The 16,436-nt window shown below is 37.0% G+C and overlaps 1 protein-coding gene across 9 annotated transcripts in view; it reads left to right on the forward strand.

The window, feature by feature from the left end:
• ARFGEF3 (ARFGEF family member 3) overlaps positions 1 to 16,012 on the forward strand; it is a 220,633-nt gene extending 204,621 nt beyond the window's left edge. For 8 of the 9 annotated variants that reach the window (XM_072643438.1, XM_072643432.1, XM_072643434.1 and 5 more), the window contains 2 exons: positions 3,050 to 4,274; positions 5,531 to 16,012. In XM_072643438.1, the coding sequence (XP_072499539.1) occupies positions 3,050 to 4,274; positions 5,531 to 5,722 (1,417 nt within the window). In that variant the 3' untranslated portion in view covers positions 5,723 to 16,012. The remainder of the gene's footprint in view (positions 1 to 3,049; positions 4,275 to 5,530) is intronic. The other variant, XM_072643433.1, reaches the window with a different exon arrangement.
• Positions 16,013 to 16,436: the final 424 nt, after the last annotated feature.

A 16,436-nucleotide genomic window follows, 5' to 3' on the forward strand; every position in this document is an offset into this window, starting at 1 on the left:
GTTCCTGAGCTTGGGCATTTGATGATATTTCATTAAAGCCAAGGCAGCATTTTAGACCTTTGTACCAGAACCCATCTGGCTATGGGGAGAGAGGAACATTAAATTTTGGTCAACCTTTTGAGCTTTCTGTATTTGTTATTAAGCTCTGTATTCACTTCATTATAATTTTTAAATAATAGTACATTTAGTATGTAAGAGTTATCAGAACCTTATTATTCATTATAAAATTGGCATCTGTGGTGGTGATAAATGGAGTGAATGAGGGAAAAAAGATTCAAGCTTATGAGCATTTCAATTTATTAAGCAATGTATGCCAATTGCTTAACAAATTGGGACTAGATCCCTTCCTCTTCCTCCCCCCAAATACAGAGAGAGATGGACTTTTATACATTAAAAATAATCAAATAAGTTCAGTTAATTAAAAAGAAAGAATACAACATTAGGTAATCTGATTTCCAATTGGATGAAAAATTAAGGACTTTCCAAGTTGGGAGGGAAAAATTGAACAGGTACAATTCCCTGAATTCAGAAAAAGGCATGTCCCACTCCCCCAAGTGTCTGTTATCAATCAAAGGCAGATGAAAATAATAACCGATTGATCTGTACGGAGCCAGTTTTCAGATAAGACATACAGGTTGCTTGAGATGTACAATTGTGAGAAAACTGCATCAGTCTTTGAATTTGACCGAATTTCTGGTCAGCATCACCTAGTTAGGAACCCTTAGTTAAGGATCTATAAACTGCAGGTAGAGGCAGTCCAATTTCTCAACCACAAGACCTAGGTCCAAACAATACAATAAGATATTCTCCCAGTTCCCACAATTGAATATAGTTTTCTTATAAGATACAAGTTGGACTAGACTCATAATTAAATAGAAAGGAAACTAAGCAAGCTCCTGTATTGAATCACAAGATAAGAGGTAGTGTGGTTCACTCAGTTCCTACAACTAACCATTTGCTGTTCTATTCCCCTCAGTTCCCTCAAATGGAATCACATTTTTTCCCTTGAAGCATTGTTAGACAAAGGTCGATAGAATACTATGCATACCTTCAAGTGCATGGAAGGATCGTCCCTTATTTTTTGTTAAATAAACAAAAGCATATTAATGCATAATTAAAGCATATTAGTTCGTTGAATTCACAAATTCTATTAATTTTATTTTTATTGTCTTAGGATCATAAATTTGGAGTTGAAATGGACCTTGGGAGTTAATAGTCTAAACATCTCATTTTGTAGATGAAAAAAACTTAGGCCTAAAGCCTAAGAAAGAGGTTGAATGACTGGACCCAAGGTCACAGAGCTAATAAAGTATCAAAATGTGGGGTTTTGGCCTCAGATACTCTGATTCCATATCCAGCCCTCTTTCCATGACACCACATCCTCATCGACCTTAGTTCAAAGCCAACGCAGCAGTCAAACAGCAAGTCAAGCAGAAGAGAAGCATGTTCTTTTGCCTTTAAAACCTCATCTGTTAATAAAATTTGCCATAATTTCAACACATAGTAATTTTGACTGATGATATAAATTTTTACTTACTTTGTAAGTAAACGTGATACCCTTTCTTCATTATATAGTTTGGAATCTTCTAAGAATAAAGCAAAGAGAACACAAAAACATAGTATAGAAGGTTAAAATATAAGGGGAATTTGTCATTTAACTTAATATAGCACCTTAAAATGTGGTTTTCTTAGTGTAAAATTTCAGTAAAGGAAAAAAAGGGTCGAATCATTAACTAGTATTTACTGAGTGACCATTGCAAAAAATTGTAATGTATGTAAAGTGCTTTACAAACCTTAAATGGGCTATAAAAATGTGAGTTGTTGTTGTTAGTATCACTATCAAAAGTCATGTGCTAATTTAGTATAATTTGCCTGAAGGGACCCCTAGACTATAGTAGAATCCTCATTCCAAGACTGCACAAAGGACTTTTGTTGCTGCCCTTGAGGGAGTCAGGAGTAGTCACAAAGAAAGAGTACTTCTCCCTGTCCACTTTCCTTGTCTTTGGAACAAATTAGCACGTGATGGCATTACTCATGTCACTTCCAAAGCCCCTCTAATGTTATGAATATCTCAGCCTTTTTACTTGTGCTATGCCACAGAAGCAGTTAAATATTTCACATTTATTTAATAGGGAGTAGCTAGATGGAATATTTTATTTCCACACAAATCCTTCTAGAGAGTTCTATATTTTTACATTTCCAGCAATAATAGATCTCACACACAATGGGCACTCCATCTGCCACATCTGTGCTTTTGCTCTCTATGCCTGGAGGGTACTCCCTCTTCACCCCCCACCTCACAGAGTCCCTCTCTTTAGATAAAAATGGCAACTCAAGCACCATCTTCTACATGAAATCTTTCCTGGTTCCCCTCAACAGCCTTATATTTAACTATGTTGTATATTTTTGTATTTATTCTCTTTATAGTTATGATTTATACACACATAGATTTATGTTTATATACGTTCTTATAATGTCTCCATTAAAGTATTACTGCCTTGAGAGTAAGGATTGTTTTATTCTATGTACTGGTATCCTTAGCACCTGGCACACATGTTGATTGATTGAGATTGTGTGTGTGTGTGTGTGTGCGTGTGCACGCATACTCATGGTAAAAGGTTTGAAATGGGCAAAGCAGATCAATAGGACTAAACATAGATCTCTGCTGTAATTTAAGAGTAAATTGTGACAGTTGCTACTGTGCCTATGGCGTGGTCTCAGGTGTGCAATATTCTGAGTTGCTACTATAAATTATTAATTAAAACCAGCAGTTTTATTAGCTTCCTGAGACACTGATGTTAATTGTTATTCAGTATCATGGTTTATGTTAATCCCCCAACTTCTAAATAGAATCTCGTGTGTCTGGGATGCCATTAAAGTTCATTAGAATGAATTTAGGCATTTTAAAAGTCATAGGAACGAAGTGAAAGCATGAGAATGTTCCTAACTGTAGCAGTTATGGCAATGTCTATTATGTGTCTGAGTCACATTGAAGTCCTTTATAAGAGATCAATGCGCTACTAATTTCTTTCTTTCTTTTTCTTTGAAGTGTCTCTTTTAGGGAAATTGTGGTGAGTTTATTGTCTCATCAAGTGCTGCTCCAGAACTTATATGACATCTTGTTAGAAGAATTTGTCAAAGGCCCCTCCCAAGGAGAAGAGAAGACAGTTCAAGTGCCAGAAAACAAGTTGGCTGGTTTCCTCAGGTATATCTCCATGCAGAACTTGGCCGTCATCTTTGACTTGCTGTTGGACTCCTATAGGACAGCCAGAGAGTTTGATACCAGCCCAGGGTTGAAATGTCTGCTGAAGAAAGTGTCTGGCATTGGAGGGGCAGCCAACCTATACCGCCAGTCTGCAATGAGCTTTAACATCTATTTCCATGCTCTAGTCTGTGCTGTCTTGACCAACCAAGAGAATATCACTGCTGAGCAGGTGAAAAAAGTCCTTTTTGAGGATGATGAAAGAAGTACAGATTCTTCCCAGCAGTGTTCATCAGAGGATGAAGATATTTTTGAGGAAACAGCCCAGGTCAGCCCCCCACGGGGGAAGGAGAAGAGGCAGTGGAGGGCTAGAATACCCTCTCTGAGCGTCCAGCCAATCAGCAATGCAGACTGGGTGTGGTTAGTCAAAAGGCTTCATAAGCTCTGCATGGAACTGTGCAACAATTACATCCAGATGCACTTGGATCTGGAGAATAATGTGGAGGAACCTCCTACCTTCAAGAGTGACCCTTTCTTCATTCTCCCCTCCTTCCAATCTGAGTCATCCACTCCATCCACAGGAGGGTTTTCAGGGAAGGATACACCATCTGAGGATGACCGAAGTCAGTCAAGGGATCATATGACTGATGGCATGCCCCCAAAGGGAACCACTGGGGAGATGTCAGAGCTTCCCCCCAGCCCCAAAGGGGAAAGAAAAGATCAAAACAGGAAGAAAGAGTGGTGGGAGAGTGCAGGAAACAAGATCTATACCATGGCCACTGACAAAACGATTTCGAAACTGATGACTGAGTACAAGAAGAGAAAGCAGCAGCAACATAACCTAGTCCCATTTGCCAAAGACATAAAGGTGGAGAAGAAAGGAGAGCAACTGTGCTCCAGGGGACCAGATTCACCCCTCCTCCAGCGTCCACAGCATCTGATAGAGCAGGGCCAAATGAGGCATTCCTTCAGCGCTGGTCCAGAGATCCTGAGGCAAGAGAAGAGGCCACGCTCCGGCTCCACAGTGAGCTCCCTGAGTATATCTGTGAGAGACGCCGAGGCCCAGATCCAGGTAGGGCCTGCTACCCACAGAAGTACAACAGTAGTACAGAAATACAAAGTAGGAAACCCAAGAGGACATATTTGGGAATCAAGGAAGTATGTTCTCTTATGAAATATGGCCAAACTTGGGGAATGAAATTTAATGTCCTGGTTGCAACAGACATGGCAGAAAATTTTTTTAATATCATAAGAAGATGGTGTTGATGCATCAACTCTAGCATAACATTAGTGCTTAATTGTAACACTGTCTCAGAGAGACTCGGTACATGGTCTTGTAAAACAAGGTTTCCTAATCTTTTTTGTGTAATGGACCCCTTTTTTCCTGAAAATCTTTTTAAATGTATAAAAGAAAAGACAGGGGATTTCAAGGATAATAAATGAATATTGAAATTCAGTTATCAAAATATAAGACAAGTTAACAAGTTCCAGATTAAGAACCCCTTCTATAAAAAACTAAAGGACTTTTTAAAGTTTCATAATAGAAATAATTGTTTAGTCTCAGAAAGCAGAATGTCACAATTGAAAGTGTTAGAATTGCAGTCAGAAGGACATAAATTCAGATCTTGCCCATATATTTACTAATCGTGTGGCCATCTGCCTCAGTTTCCTTATCTGTAAATAAATAGCCACAATAGCAACAATGCCTCACTGAGTTGTGAGGATGAAATGAGATTAGAAGTTTATCTAGATCTAACGTGGGAAGAGACGTTAGAGGCAATCTACTCTAACTCCCTCATTTTGTAACTGAGGAAATGGAAGCCCATAAAAATAAATGATTTTCCCAAAAGTCACACAGGTAGAAAGTGGCCGAGACAGTGCTTACAAACATCAGTATTATTATTACTGTAAAAGCATAATATGATAGATTGCGTCTAAACTTGAACTTGAACTGAGAGCTTAGTTTGTTATATTGACAGCATGAGAATAAATTTAACATGGTGATCTAGAGTATAAGTAATTTATTTGGAAGTGTATGGAGGGACCATAATTTATTGTTCTATTATATCACTGCACAGATTTTTTTTTTTAGAGTTTTCTTATTGCCACTTTCTTTCACCTTGAAGTTCATGGCTGTCCATTTTAAAATGCTCATCTCTTAGATGTCTGAGGCCTTTCTTACCTACTCCATTATGAAATGCCATTCGTGTTGTAAAGAAAAACGGTAGGCCTAAAAACCTGAGAATTCATAGTGGTAATGAAACTTGAACAGGAAAGTGATATAATGGTGAAGAACACTAAAATTTTTTAACTTTCTTTTTCCTGTAGGCATGGACCAACATGGTGCTAACAGTTCTCAATCAGATTCAGATCTTACCAGACCAGATATTTATTGCCCTACAGCCAGCAGTATTCCCTTGTATCAGTCAACTGACTTGTCATGTGACTGACAATCGCGTTCGCCAGGCTGTGAGGGAATGGCTCGGGAGAGTGGGCCGGGTTTATGACATCATCATATAGAAGAAACACATTCCATCAGATAGGAGAAGAAAGTAATGAGAGTTAAAGGTATGCCAACAATCTGGTGGAAAAGAGTGTCCCACCACCCCTTTTAACATGTAGGAGAAGGAACCTGTACATTTGGAGATGGTAACCACACAAGAAGTCTTTCAGGATACCCAACCTTGAGCAGCCATGTGTCTGGTCTAGACCAATAGACCACGTGAGATGCACTGATCTCACTTGTTTCTTTAGGAGTGTCTGCATCACTGAAGTTCATCTTTCTATACAGTGAACATTATTACCCATTGTTTCAGTGTATGATTTTTTCCAGGGAGGTCATATTCAGGGGCTGCCCTTTTGAAAGCACTTTGCCAGCTCAGTGGAATTAGACACAATGGAGACATTGCAATTAATGCCATCCCTTTAAAAAAAAAAGCCTGCTAGTAAATCAGACTAGTGTGAAAAGTTCAGAAAATCAGTAGCAGGTGATGTTAACGGTAGGAAGAACTAGACCTCCCATGTCAATTAGATGGGGACAGAAGCTGATAGAAGGATGTCGTTAAATGAAAGACATTTTTTGCCAAATATGCCCAAAAGATTATCAGGATGCTTGTAAAAAAAAAAATAATCCTCTGTAAATCAAGCTTTACAAGCATCTGTATACCAGCTTAACCAAGGAGAGTAAGTTTCAAGCATTTGTGTGTCCTTATTTATTTACAGACCCTTTCCTGAAAGGGTTTGAGATAATGTCAGCAGTCCTGGCCCTATACTCACAATGCCCAATGATTTATTGGAGTATTATTATTATTAAAAGAGTTAGGAGTGTCATATGGTTAAGAATGGTTTGGTTGACTTAATCTCATAAATGATGTTTTGAGAAAATTCCAGGGAATAGTGTGAATCAATGGTGTCTCAACTACTCCAGTTTTCCTTTGCATAGCCAAACCTGAGTACCATATTTGTTTGAATATAGGGTAAAGTGCTGGAAAAAAAATGTTTTATAACAGATCCTGCCTTACATTCACAGGCATGGCGCATAGGTAAGGAAAACTTAAGAGTCCTTCTTTGAAGCTTTTATTGCTGGGATAAAGAGACTCTTGGTAGTTGTTTCAAACCCTTATAAATGATACCTCAAGTCAGGGACAGGTACAAGAACTGGGGTGTATGGTTTAATTATTTTTAAATCTGCTTTTAAAAGCCTTATTATGCTTCTTTAGTTCAAAATGCTTTATTCTGACTTTTTCTTTTTTGAGAGGAGCTCTAAGAGGCTGTAAAATTGAACACAAATGGTTAAAAAGACACACTGGGAAGGAGTTGATAAGTAATACCAGCTTTGGCATCGAACCTGGAAAAGCTAAGGAACATGGGGATCATTTTGCATCACAGAGGGCAAAGAATAGGTGTGTAATCGAGTTGAATTCATCCTTGAACTAGATATGTCTCTTCTTTGGAAAGTAGAGGAATTTTGTATTCAAGATCACTGTATACTTCAGCCAACCCAGTAAATGGAACTAAGGTAGTTAAACCATAAGTTATACTGACCTTCATCTAGATGCAACAAGAGAAGAAATTTAGGACATAACTCTTAATAATTACAATATATTTTAGATGTCTCAAAACTATAGCCATTCTGCTGATAAATTAATCTTATTAAGTTCATAAGAAACTCTTTCAGAGACAAGAGATAATTATAGAACGAATGATGATTTTCACCCTTCCATCCCCAGCTTCTTGTATTCCAAACTGAGTGTCTTCTTATTCCTGAAAATATAACACAAACTATTTGCCAAGGGATTCATACCAAGAATTTCCTACTGGGTTTTATCCAGTCTGACATCAAAACACTTCATTTGGGCATGCCAATTATTAAGGAGAGGCTTTATGATCTTATATATTATCTGGAAGGGTGAGGATTAGTTATAAGTCCCAAATTGTATGAGTGGACTGTTAAAGGCATTTTTCTCTCCAGTAGTTTAGGGGGAAAGAAATAATATAATTATAGATCATTCCATCTAGTGGCATCCACAGGGTAGAGGGGAATGTGTTCCAAGTGTACAGTACTCATTCTATGTGTTCATTGTTTAACATATCATTCCACTGGCCAAGAATTAATCGATTTGAGAGATCCTTTCCATCTCAGACATTCTGTGAAGTTGACCACCAAACCAGATGGACTCTAACTCTGACTTCCCAATGGTTTTATATGCTATGGATTTCTTATGATTTGTAAGTGGAGATGGTGGCATTTTAAGCACTTTTTAAAAGAAAACTGAGCTGTGTTTTGTTCTGCAGCTTAGCTTTCTCCTTGTAAAACCCCCAGTGGTTTACAGATTGTAAAACCTGTATATATACAAATATAAATATACAAAATGCATCATTAGGCTTATGTGAAGAGCAAATTTGTTGTATTGAATTCTTTGCTACAATTGTAGGAGGAAAGAGAACGTGTTTTTCTCAGCCACCATGTAGGATGTGAAAACTGCTTCCTTATACAAACGAAATGTCTCTGAAGAATACTGGCTGTAGCAGAGATTCCCCTCAGAAAATACCCCCAAACAATTAAATTAAATTGAGGTCCTCAGCTGACAGAAATTGAAGAACTATTTACATTTGTGGAAGAAAGAGTGAGGCTGATAACTGCGCAATTCTGCCTCACTTAAATCCAATTCACACACACATCAAGACATCAACCAGTGATATCATTGGTCCCATTCGAAAATGAAGGACAAACAACATTCCTTGCAAAAATCCTGAAAGTTTAAAATAGAAACAAGAGTTTGTAAAGCCATCAACTGCAGAAGGAAGAAAGGCAAGAAACAGTTTCTAAAAATTCATTCCTAAATTAGTTTGGTACAGTTTCCCATAGAAATAATTACAAACTGTAGCTAGGTAACCAGGTAGCTCACAGAAGATTAACCTGTAATTTTGCTGAGTGATAGACTTTGTAAATGGAATTGGTGGCATTATAAGTCTTTTTAAAAGAAGACTGAGCTAACTTTGTTTTGTTATATAGCTTACCTGCCTCCTTGGAAAACCCTGGAGTCTGGAATACCTGAATATGAATCTAGCCTCGGACACTTTCTAGCTGTGTGACCCTGAAAAAGTCACTTAACCTTTTTCTGCCTCAGTATCTTTATCTGTAACTAACTCCCAGGGAGGTTGTGAGGATAAAATGATATATTATAAAGTGTTTTGCGAATCTTAAATCTCTACATAAATCCTAGCTATCATTAAATATAATACCAATGAGATGTAAGAGACCTTAGGAGTTGGCTAGTGGAATCCCTTCTACATGTCCAAAAGGAAATCATCTATTTAAAGAGGTCTAGCAATGAGGAGCAAACCCCTACCCAAGGGAGCACTAATTCTTTTTTGCTTGCTTAATTTATTTGCTATTGTCACAGATCTCTTAAGATGAGATCAGAATTTGAAGCCAGCAGCTTCCCCTCTGCTTCTTTGCTCTTTAAAAAAAATGTGCCTCTTGAATTAGACAGTGAGTAACCCTAAAATGCAGGGGGAAGAGTTCTAATTCTGTGGCCTAACCAACTCACCTTTCTTCTGTTAATTATTCTTCTGGATTTATTCTTCCTACATTTTTTTAAGAATGGATAATAAGAAAGGGTTGGCTATAGATAGCCTAACCTATCCAGAACTCTACTTCTCTGGAAGTTTCATTTGATCCATGCCTGTCAGTATTCAGGCTTACTTACCGACTTCTTACTGCCTGACTCCCCCCTTACCTTCCCAAACAATTCCTAACTCTCATTTATCTTCTTTTTTTCCCAACTCTCTTCTATACAAAATTAGGCCATGACTTTCATAGTTTTAAACTTCTTAATTTGTGAACAATTGGATTAAGAAATATTAAAATGTTTTAAAAGTAAACATTAAAAAATTTATTTTTAAGCATGAGATTTGACAAAAACAGTGTAAAAGGATTTCATGCAGTTACCATTTAAGCATAATTAATATTTTATAAGGTTTTAGTTAGAGTTTAAGGCTTTAAATGATCACATTAGGAAATTAACTTTACTTCTCTGGGCTTCAGCGTCTTTATTTGAAAAAAAAGAAAGATTGTTGTACACAATGACCTTTGTGGTATTTTCTAGCTCTAAATCTGTGGTCCTGTGGTCTCCTTATTTTCCGGGAAATTATAATGTGACTCATAAGTAGCCACTGAAATATTCATACTCAAAAAGAAAAACCTGCTTTTGTATCATTGTTCCTCCAAAATAAATACATATAAGACCTTTGATATGATTATAATAAAAGTAAAGTTTACAATTCTCTAATGCTTTAAGCCATACAAAATAATTTCCTCACAATAGAATCTCAAGAATTGGAAGCAGGCAATCTTAGAGGCCATCCCATCCAACCCATGTTGCTGTTCACTTATGTTTGACTTTTTGCAATCCTATAGGGGATTTTCTTGGCAAAGATACTGGAATAGTTTGCCATTTCCTTCTCCAGTGTCCAATCCATACCTGAACCAAAATTAATTTATGATATTCCCCAACAAGTGGTCATCCATCTTTTGCCTGAAGGTATCTAATGATGGAAAAGTGAATACTTCCTAAAGCAGTTCATTTCACTGTTGAATGAAAAAAATAGCTTGTGTGTCCCTCCCAAATCTTCTGTTCTCAAGTCAACATCCCCAGTTCCCTCAACAGTTCCTCCCATGGGATCAATCAAAGATCTCAAAGATCTTTCACCATTAGGGGTACCCCTCTCTGGACATTCTCCAGCTAATTAGTGTCTTTATAAAAAAAATGCCTGGCTCCTAGAACCAAACACAGGACTCCATCTATAGTCTGACTAAGGTAGAGTACAATAGGGATGTTGCTTCACTAGTCATAAAAACTCTCTGTCTTTCTTAATGACCCCTAAAAGCATGGATTTGGAGCTAGAAAGAAACTTCAAAATCATGAAGTTGAAATGAATTGTCCAAGGTCACTCAGGTAGTAAGTAGCAGAATCCAAATTCAAACGTAAGTCCTCAGATTTCAAATCCAGTCTTCTTTTCAATGCCCTGTGATGCTCCCTGATCATAGTGACTGCGTGATGTAGATATATTTCCAGTACAGAAACTGACTTGCTCATGATCTTATACCTAGAAAGTATTAGTGGCAGGCTTTGAGCCCAGGTTTTCTTGCCTAAATTTAGTTTTCTTTCCATTACCATATACGTATAAGCAACTTAAGTCCCAGATCAACTGAGTGACAGTTATAAAACTAAGTACTGAAGGACAGCAAAGAAATTGGGAGAATTTTTAAGGAAAGCAAAAACAGAGTTCATATGGGTTTGGGAAGACTAAACTGAGGACACAGAAGCAGAAAATTATGACAGGTTTTAAACTAGATAAAAATCGAGGTAATTCATTGTTGTCTACTTCTGCGTAGTTCCTCCAAACATCATCATAATTGAAGTACAGTTATTGACCACCTACCATGTGACAGGAAAATAACTCTGCCCCTGAGAACTTACATTCTTTTGGGAGAGACAACAAGATATGACATATGATATATCTGATTTTTTTTTTTTACAGCAGAGAACTAAACTTTAATCTTAAAACCAATCCCTTCAATGTCATTTTTAGGGAACTAATCAAATCAAGCACATGCAATGAAACATTCATATTTTATTTACAGTTCTGCAGAAAGTGAAAAGGTAACTCTCAGAAAAACAATCTTTATGGTTCACTGAGCTACAGTAGCTCAAGTCACAGTGTCCCAACCCATCAAGTTCTTTCTGTTTGAATCCTTGAGAACGATATTGGGCTATATGGATATGTTGGGAGGAATAGAAAAAAAACAAATTTGGGGAACCAAATGTTCTTTCTAGTAGCAAGAATTAAGTATATACTGTTGTTTATTGTATCAATCATTAAACCAACCAGCATTTATTAATCATCTACTGTATGAAGGGAATGGTGCTAGATGCTAAGGGAAGTACAGAGTAACATTAGGAAAGGTCCCTATGTTCCAAAGAGATCGTAGTATACAGTAAAACAAAGAATTGTTCAAGGAGAAATTTTGTTACCAACTTCTGGGGATCAGGGAAGACTCCATGGAAGACATGGTATTTGAGGTGGACTCTAAAAGGAAAATGAGGATTCAGCTAGGAATTCAAAGATGGGGAAAGGAAGCCATTTCAGGTAAAAGAAACAGTGTTAAGGAAGGTGGGGAAGTGGGAAAGTGCTGTTCACAGTCATGGGGCAGGAAGTAGGTGAGTTTGGCTAGAGCACTGAATGATTGGAATGGATTAATATGAAAGAAGTTTAGAAAGATAGGGTTGTGCCAGATTGTAAGTGCAGTACCTTAAGTGTCAGTCAAGAAAATTTACTTTACTTGGTAAGCAATCTAAGGTCTCTAAAGAATTTTAAAGACAAACTCATTCCTTACAACTCTTCTTTTCTGATACCAATTAACATTTTTAAAGGCAGAGACAGTCCCGGGTAGGAACCTGAATCAACGGTGGAAGCAGAATGCAGATTTTTGCATATCTACCCTCACAGATTTAGTCATATAACGATTTAGAGCTATCGTATAATGCTGGGCTAGGAAGGGCACCTTTTGACTTGTAGTCCTTGGGTATTTTATGCTTTTTCACAAAAGAAGACACCAGTGTAAAAGGACTGAAATTAAGAGGCACCTCAATTCACAATTATCCCTTTTCCAAAAAATTGTTTGTCCCTCTCCCCCTTCTCTGTGGGAATAGCCTGGAACACGTTTCCCTTTCTCTGCTGGAGGTGGGTGAGTGGTACCATGTACATTGCCTATCTACATTTGACACAGAAACCCATTACTTCAGGAAGGGAGGTGAAGGTACCAGTAAGCTGAGAACTTGTGCCTGTTTGCATTTTAAAAACAGTATTACTTCAGGGAACAGAAAGAGAGTAGTCTTGTGGAGAAATCTAACAGGCAGTGTACTTATTTTGAAATGGCATCATTTCTTAACTTAAAAAGAAAACCATATTAAACAGCATTGCTATATCTTTCCTTAATGTTTCAGGGGTTTGGGGGCAAGTAGGGCAGAGAGACAGAACTATACATTAAGAGCCTGATTCCTTGTAACATCACATTGTGGAACCTCCACCATTTTCTAACACAAATTATTTTTCTAGGGCAATCTGTTTATTACCCTGAGGAATCAAGTTTCCTTTAGTAATCTGTAAGTGCTGGCTGTTAAAAAAAAAATCAACCAGACTTACCAAGTGTCAGAGAGAAACAGGTTAACAGAGGCGAGACAGTGTTAGAGTTAATGACTTTTCTCGGCTCACATCTTTCTGGTTTCCATTTTGAACATACTGGTAATTGGTGTTTTTTAAAAGGACAGAAGACTATGAATGTACACATCCTATTAACAGTTGTTAGAATCTTTGTCTTTGGAGAACTAGATGCTGTTTTTAAATATGTAATAATTTGTCTCATGTTGATTCTTTAACTTCTATAGAAGGTGATTTCAAATTTAAGCAAAGTGTTTGAATTTATTGTGTCTAAGCATACTTAAGGGGTCATTTTTATAGAAGCCAACAGCATCTTTAGGTACTGCTTAGTAGAGGATCTCTACTATAAACCCTTCCTCTTCTCCCTCTCCCATGCTGTTTCTTTTACATAACTCACAGATGGGTCACCAAAAATATCCTCACTTTCTTGAGCTCAAAACTGAAATTTTCCCCTAGAATGTCAGCTTTTGCTCACATGTGCTATGTAAATGAACTATTTGGATTAATCTTATATATGTCCTTGGAACTTATACTTTGGACTGACTACCCTTTTGAGCATGATCACACCAGATTAGTCACAGTCAAGGGGGAATCCCCTTTTACAAATGGCACACCTACCTTGTTAAAAGGCTGTGTCATTTGTTAGCCATTTTGTAGTAGTTTAAACGATCAAAGACCTTGCTACTACATCTTACTGTTTTTGCCTTACTCTATTTTCAGTAGTCATTGTGTTTTCATGCCCACTTCTGTTAATGTGATAAAATAGATACTTGCTGACATCATCATGCAATCCCTTGGTTACAAGTTGACTCATTTAGTTGACAATTTTTTTAAAACACTGATAGTACATATGCACAAGCACAATGTATGTAAACACAATTAAGGTACATGAATAATTACATTTTTCTCCAGTCTTGGGTAAGCAGTATGATTGGCACTGTTTACTGTGTACTGTGTACAGTCGGCAGGAAAAAGACAATGCAATATGTAGGAAAATCTTATTTAATCAATAAATCAACAAACACCTACTATATGCCAGGCACTGTACTAGGTGCTGGAAGCCTAAAACAAAAATGAGGCAGTCCCTTCCTTCAAAAAGCTTACCATCTGTACATTAATTCAGAAGAAATTTACTTAGAATTTGTGATAATGCCAGCACAAGGATAAAATTTTCCTTCAAATTATCTATACTATTTTTTTTAAAAAAAATAAACAAGATTGTAGACTTTTTAAAGAACATTTAGAAGCCCCAGTCTCTTATATAAACTATTACATCATTCTTATATAGTCATTAATAAATTAATTCTCACAACTCTTTACTGGATGAACCATCCTTAAAAATCACACAATCTGAGAGCTAAAAGGAACTTTAGGGCTCATCTGGTCCAGCCCCATCAAAAACTGATCGGTAATTCATACTTTTCCCTGACTCAGAATGTCCTTTTCTCCAACTACTCTGAATTATTTAGATTTGACTATAGCTGATGAGAATAAGGAACATATGCAAGGTATAGAACAGGAGAGTGTCAGAGATGCAAATTCTTGGAGTCAGACATGTGACTCGAAGGTAAATAATTTCATTCCTTATTAAAATCATTTATGAAATAAAAATGGATCTTAACCTGAAGTTATATTGGTTAGAAGTTTTACCATTTTGCATTTTATGCATCAGTAACCACTAAGTTTTCAAATGATATAAAATTAGAATTAACATTTTCCTTCCTACTCCTCAAAAAGCCCCAAATCATCTCCTCTGAAGTAACTGGCATATCATGTATTGTCATGTTAGTTTTCATAGGCTCTCCCTTTAATCCCTTAGATTCACAAAACAAGAACATGGAAATTGCAGTCACTGGTGTCTGTTTACATCTACCTCACTATAATTTGAAAGCTGCCCTATTCTCCTGTGTTTCTTCTAATATATCCCAAATGGCTCCAGTTAGGTCTGTTTCCTTCTTCTATTGGAAAAAGAGAATCCCATCCAATTGGCAGGCCTTAGCAATTAAGATGCTTTTAGTAATGGCTCTAATATACTACGGCTTCATTACGAGTAACAGCTGGGCTGGGATTGCCAGTGGCCTGGCTTATAAGAAGGACATTGCATGGGCATAGGCCAGCTTGCTTACAGGTCAGGGACTTTGTTTTGATGTCCAGTATTTTGTCTTATTGTAATAACAGTGCTGCAAAACTAGCCACCTTTTTGTATCATCAGCCCAGATCTCCATCCTCGCTTGCATAAATGTTGAATGAGACCTAGGGGTTATTATGCTGGGGCCCATGAACTTGTGTTTTTAAAAATATTTTATGGGTATTTAAACATAAATGATTTTCTTTGTAATGCTGTGTATTTTATTTATGCATTTAAAAACATGATTCTGGAAAGGGGTCAAAGCTTTTACCAGATTGCTAAAGGGGTCCACACACACACACACACACACACGCACACGCACATACACACACGCACACGCACACACATACACATGCACATGCACACACATACACATTAAATATAATAGAAAATAATATGCTCCCTACGTATTTCTTTCCCAGCAGACCCAAAAGGAAGTTAGTGTCTTTTTGCCCTTTTAGCATTATGCCAAAGACTAAACTTGTTTTTGCATTTTAAATCAAAGACAGGCTGTCTAAACTATAGTGTTGCCATGATGATGTCACAGTGATTCTAAACTCATCTGTATAACCATGGCCATTTTTTCACCAGGCGTCCTTAGTGTGTGGTTTTTTTCTTTCCCCTGGAGAATTAACATGAGCTCAACAAGGAAGTTCAAAATTTGGTTTTACGTTCCATCTTTTCTGTATCAATTTCAAAGTCCATTTGTTTTAATTTCTAGAAAAAAATAAACTGCAAACCATTCTGCCCAGTTCCTCTCTGTGTTGGTCTGTGGACACTTGATTTGGTCATTATATATCTGTTTGTTGTCAAACAGGTCACCGTGAGCTGGCTTGCAAATGTATTTTGTGTATATTTTGTTCAAATTGAAAATTATGAAAGGAAACTATTTTAAAAGAAATTGTATTTCTGTTGCTTGTGTTGTAGAATAAAGGTGCAAATGCATACAAACACGAGTCTGACATGCTTTGGAAACTAATCATTTGTTTGCTAAAATGATCAGTTCAGACAGCTTATCTTGAGAAAAGGATGTCCTTTTTTTCCTGAACTGCAGTGAAATGGTACACAGGGAACCCAACAAACAAATCAAACTTCTGGGAAGTGAAGGAAAAGTCATCAGTTCTTGGAACCACTGTTTGATCACAGCAACATAAAGACCTGAGCAAAACGTGACTTAAAAACATTTCTTAAAAGCAAATAACTAAATAAATGAAAAGCAAATAAATGGTCCCCATGAAATGTAAAGTAATGAATAAATATTTATCATTGCTCCCCTGTACCCTCAGAGGTACCAGAAAGGTCTTGCATCTTGAAGACATGGTTTTCACCTCAAGCCTATTGTCATTATTTGTAGGTTAGGAATTTCAGTACTTGTATTGT

Source organism: Notamacropus eugenii, chromosome 2 (genome assembly GCF_028372415.1).
Source record: "Notamacropus eugenii isolate mMacEug1 chromosome 2, mMacEug1.pri_v2, whole genome shotgun sequence".
NCBI classification, from domain to species: domain Eukaryota; kingdom Metazoa; phylum Chordata; class Mammalia; order Diprotodontia; family Macropodidae; genus Notamacropus; species Notamacropus eugenii.